Source organism: Buceros rhinoceros, unplaced genomic scaffold, assembly GCF_000710305.1.
Source record: "Buceros rhinoceros silvestris isolate BGI_N320 unplaced genomic scaffold, ASM71030v1 scaffold27577, whole genome shotgun sequence".
In the NCBI taxonomy this organism is placed as follows: Eukaryota; Metazoa; Chordata; class Aves; order Bucerotiformes; family Bucerotidae; genus Buceros; species Buceros rhinoceros.
The window spans coordinates 4415-8919 of NW_010421971.1; the positions used below are offsets into that span (position 1 = coordinate 4415).

Below are 4505 nucleotides of genomic sequence, written 5' to 3' on the forward strand. Positions count from 1 at the left end.
ACCCATTCCCGAACTTGGGGGCCTTGGGGATGGTGGGTAACACCCCACACGCGGGGCTGCCAGCACGTGGAGGTGGTGCTACCCCACCACCCCACGACAGTCACGGAGGGTCTGAGGTGCTCCGGACCAAGCATCCTGCCCCTTGGAGGGGCCAAGCCTGCAAAAGGTTGCCAGGAGCTGGGACCTCATCATCGGGTTTCTCCCCTCGCTTTCTCTTGCAGCTCTTCCACTTAATCTACGCGCAGCAGGACATGGTGAAGCAGCTGGCCAGGTTGGCTGGCTGGCAGGACACGCTCACCAAGCTCTACGTCAAGGAGTCCTACGAATCCCGCCAGCACAGCCTGAGCAACGTGAGCAATGGGGGCTGCCTGGAGTTCCTCCGCCTCTCGGACCCCTCTAGCAAGGAGGGGGCAAGCCCTCCACCGACCGAGCTGCAGGAGCTGGATGTCTTCCTGCCGCTGGGCTACGAGGCCTCGGACCAGGAGCTCTCTGAGGGCTTCTCCGACCTCTCCATCTCCCCGAGCGGCCGCACTAAGTCTTTCCACTCCTACAACTTCAAGTCCTTTGACTCCTCTGACCGGGCCAGCCGCTCGTCCTCCAACCCTGGTGATGGTCCTCCCTTCGATGGGGTCTACTACCCACTCTCACCCTTCTCAACCTCACCCTTCGACCTGGGGCTCGACCTAGCCAGCACCAGCTCCATCACCACAGCTGAGAGCGGCACCCAGACTCCTGCCAGTGGCCCTGGCACCCCTTCACCCCTGGAGAGCTTCAAGCCCTTCCCGGGGATGCGAGCACGCAAGAGCTCCAGCCTCTCCAATGTCCTGGATGAGAGCAGCTACCAGGATGCACTGCCCAGCGACAACGTCTCCAACACCAGCAACCCCCAGGTGAGCCCCAAGCCATCGTGCCCACCACCCTGGGCAACGCTGGACACCAAACCTTTCATCCTCCTCTCTGTTGGCAGCAAATGCCTGAGGAAGAGCTGTGCAACCTCTTGACCAACATCATCTTCTCGGTGACCTGGCGCGGGGTGGAGGGCTGGGACGATGCGGCGTGGAGGGAGCGCGGGCAGGTCTTCTCCGTCCTCACCAAGCTGGGGACGGCGTGCGAGCTGGTGCGGCCCCCCGATGAGATCAAACGCAGGTGAGTCCTGCCCAGGTCTGGACTGGGACCCACCCCAAGGGATAGCACCCTACGGAGCCGCCTGCTCTCCCACAGCCTGCTGGAGATGATGCTGGAGTCAGCGCTGACGGACCTGAAGGAGTCGGGGCCATCTGCCCCGCCTGGTCTCACCCACAATGCCCTCAAGCTGCTGCGGCTGCTCCAGGACTTCCTGTTCTCCGAGGGACACAACAACCAGGCCCTGTGGAGCGAGAAGGTGGATGGGCACGAGTAGGGAGGGGTTCCTCATCCCAACCCAAGCTCTGAACCCTAATGTTAGCCCAAACCCTAATCCCTGCCCCTACCTGCAGCCCTTGATCCTCACCTCTGAAAACAGGCTCTGCCTTCATCCTAAACTGTAACCCCACCCCATAACCAGTAAATCCAACCCTGACCCCTAAACCTGACCCTAAATCTTAGCCCAAGCCCTAAGCCTTTGCCGTAAACCCCAACTCTAACCCTAAACCTTAACCCTAACCCTGCACCCCTGCTGCGAAGTCCAAACCCATACCCTAACCCCTGACCCTTATCCCCCATCCTACAACCTTACACAAACCCGAATCGGATACTCGAACTCTATATGCTGGACCTAACCCTATCCCTAACTCAGAACCTGTAAATCTAACCCTAAAACCTCATCCTAGAGCTCTAACCCCAAAACTAAACTTTAACCCTAACCCTTACCATAGATCCATCCCCCAGCCCTATACCCTTAGACCTAACCCTAACTTATAACCTGTAAATTGAACCGTTCCTCCTAAATCCTAAACCTTATCCCTGCATCCTTGTCGTAAATCCCAACCGTTAATCTTAATCCTAACCCTACACCTTTACTGTAAACCCAGACCCTAACTCGTGACCTGTGATCTAACCATATCTCCTAAATCCACATCCTAACCTTAACCTACATCCTTGCTGTAAACCTCAGCCCTAACCCTAATCCCAAGCCTTCATCCCAACCCTACAACCTTGTTGTAACCCTAACCCTAATCTCTAGCCCTACATGCTCAGATCTAACCCAAACCCTATTCCTAACTCATAACTGATCTCCTGAATCGTAATTCTAAACCTTAACCCTACATCCTTGCTATAAATCTCAGCCTTAATCCCAATCCCAACCCTACTAACTTACTGTAAACCAAAATCCTAATCCTATACCCTAAAGTCTAACTCTAAACCATAACCCTAACTCATACCTGACTCCTAAATCTTAGTCCTAAACTTTAACTCTACATACATCCTTGCCATAAATCTCGGATTTAATGCCAACCCCAACCCTTAATCCCAACCCTACTACCTCACTGCAAACCAAAATCCTAATCCTCTATCCTAAGGTCTAACCCTAACCCACAACCCTAACTCACGCCTGAGTTCCTGAATCCTAATCCTAAACCTTAACCCTTCCCCCGTGCTGTAATCCTCATCCCTAACCCCCGTCCTCTACTTTAGCCCTAATCCTAATCCCAGCCCTTCCCCCTGCCCCTTCCCTCTCACCATGAACCCGTACCCCAACCCTCACCCTCATCTCCTGAGGGTGTCATGAGCTGGGGCTCTACCCTACCCCTAACCCTGATCCCAACCCCTACCCATAACCCAACCCCCTGTCAAGTGAAGCGGGGGGTGGCTGGGTGTTGGGGACAGGCCTGGTGGCTTTGGCCGGGCCAGGGGCTCACTGTGCCCCCCCCCAGATCTACGAGGGGGTGAGCAGTCTGCTGGACAAACTGGGCGTCTGGTACCACCTGGCCAACGGCACCTCCGACCTCAAGGAGATGGCCCAGACAGGTCTACGCATCCTCGTGGGCTACATCATGCTGCAGGACCCCCAGGTGGGTCACCCTTTCCTGGGGCACGAGGTGAGACCCCCACCCTTGGGGCAGGGCAGGTGGCCCCATCCAATGTCCCGTGTCCCCCACCCCAGCTGCACTCGCTGGCGTACGTGAAGCTGCACAGCCTGCTCCAGACCTCCTCGGCACCCAAAAAGGACGAGGCTTGCTACCTGCTGGGCAAACTGGAGACCCGCTTGCAACGCTCGCTGGACGCCAGGTCGGAGACCTTCTCCTGGTTGGTGCCCATCGTCCGCACGCTCATGGACCGGTGCTATGAGACCCTGCAGCTGCAGCTCTTCCTGCCCTCTCTGCCGCCCACCAATGGCAGCCCCACGTTCTATGAGGACTTCCAGCTCTTCTGCACCACCCCGGAGTGGAGGGGCTTCATCGAGAAGCACGTGGGTGCTATGGGACACGGGGTGACATCGCTGTGGGGGGAGCATCATCCCAGGCTCTAGACTGGTCCGTGCTGCGGTGGGGTCCCCATGTCACCACTGGGTTGGGACAGCCTGCAGGGATGACCTCCAGGGCAGGGATGATGGTTGGTGGGTGCCAAGCCCTGCCAGCGCCTCCCCTCTCACCCCGGTTCCCTCAATAGGTGCAGCCCACCATGGCCCAGTTTGAGATGGACACCTTCGCCAAGAGCCACGACCACATGTCCAATTTCTGGAACGCCTGCTACGATGCCATGATGAGCAGTTCCCAGCGGCGGGAGCAGGAGAAGGCGGCCAGCCGCAAGATGTTCCAGGTACTGCCTGCTCCTCGCCCCTGGGACCTCATCCTGGGGATGTGCTCCTCAGCCCAGCGACATCCTCCTCACGGCAGGGATGGCACCCAGGGGATGTGCTCCTTGCTCTGGGGATGTCATCCTAGGGACATCCTCCTCTCACTGGGGTTGTTAATCTTGGGGATGTGCTCCTCATCCTGAGCATGTCATTCTGGGGTCATGGCACTGTCCTCCTCACCCTAAGGATGTCATCCCGGAGACATGCTCTTCACTCTGGGGATGTCATTCTGGGAATGTGCTCCTCACCCTGGGGACATTAATCCTGGGGATTGCTCTTCATCTTGGGGATGTCGTCCTGGGGAGGTCCTCCTGATTCTGGGGACATGCTCCTCATTCCAGGGACATCATCCTGAGGATGTTCTCATCATCATCCCAGGGATATCATTCCAAGGATGTGCTCCTCACCCTGGGTACATGGTCCTCATGCCCAGGACTTCACTCAGGGACATCATCCTGGGGATGTGCTTCTCACCCTAAAGACATCACCCTGGGGATGTGCTCCTCACCCAGGGGACATTAATCCTGGAGATGTGCTCTTCATCCCGGAGATGTCATCTTGGGGACATGCTCCTCACCCTGGGGACGTTGCCCTCAGGAAGTGCTCCTCACCCTGGGAACATTGTTCTGGGGGTGTGCTCCTCACGTTGGGGACATGATCTTCACCCAGGGACATCATCCTTGGGACGTTCTGTTTGCCTTGGGGATGTCCCCAAGCCCCAGCCCTGCTG

The 4505-nt window shown here is 57.4% G+C and overlaps 1 protein-coding gene across 1 annotated transcript in view; it reads left to right on the top strand.

The window, feature by feature from the left end:
* Positions 1 to 4505, top strand: part of NBEAL2 (neurobeachin-like 2) — a gene marked incomplete at both ends in the record, with an annotated part of 13973 nt that overhangs the window by 4360 nt on the left and 5108 nt on the right. Inside the window, 6 exon segments of the mRNA XM_010139896.1 lie at positions 222 to 890; positions 968 to 1146; positions 1222 to 1381; positions 2853 to 2990; positions 3083 to 3388; positions 3589 to 3738. Coding sequence (XP_010138198.1) covers positions 222 to 890; positions 968 to 1146; positions 1222 to 1381; positions 2853 to 2990; positions 3083 to 3388; positions 3589 to 3738 — 1602 coding nt within the window.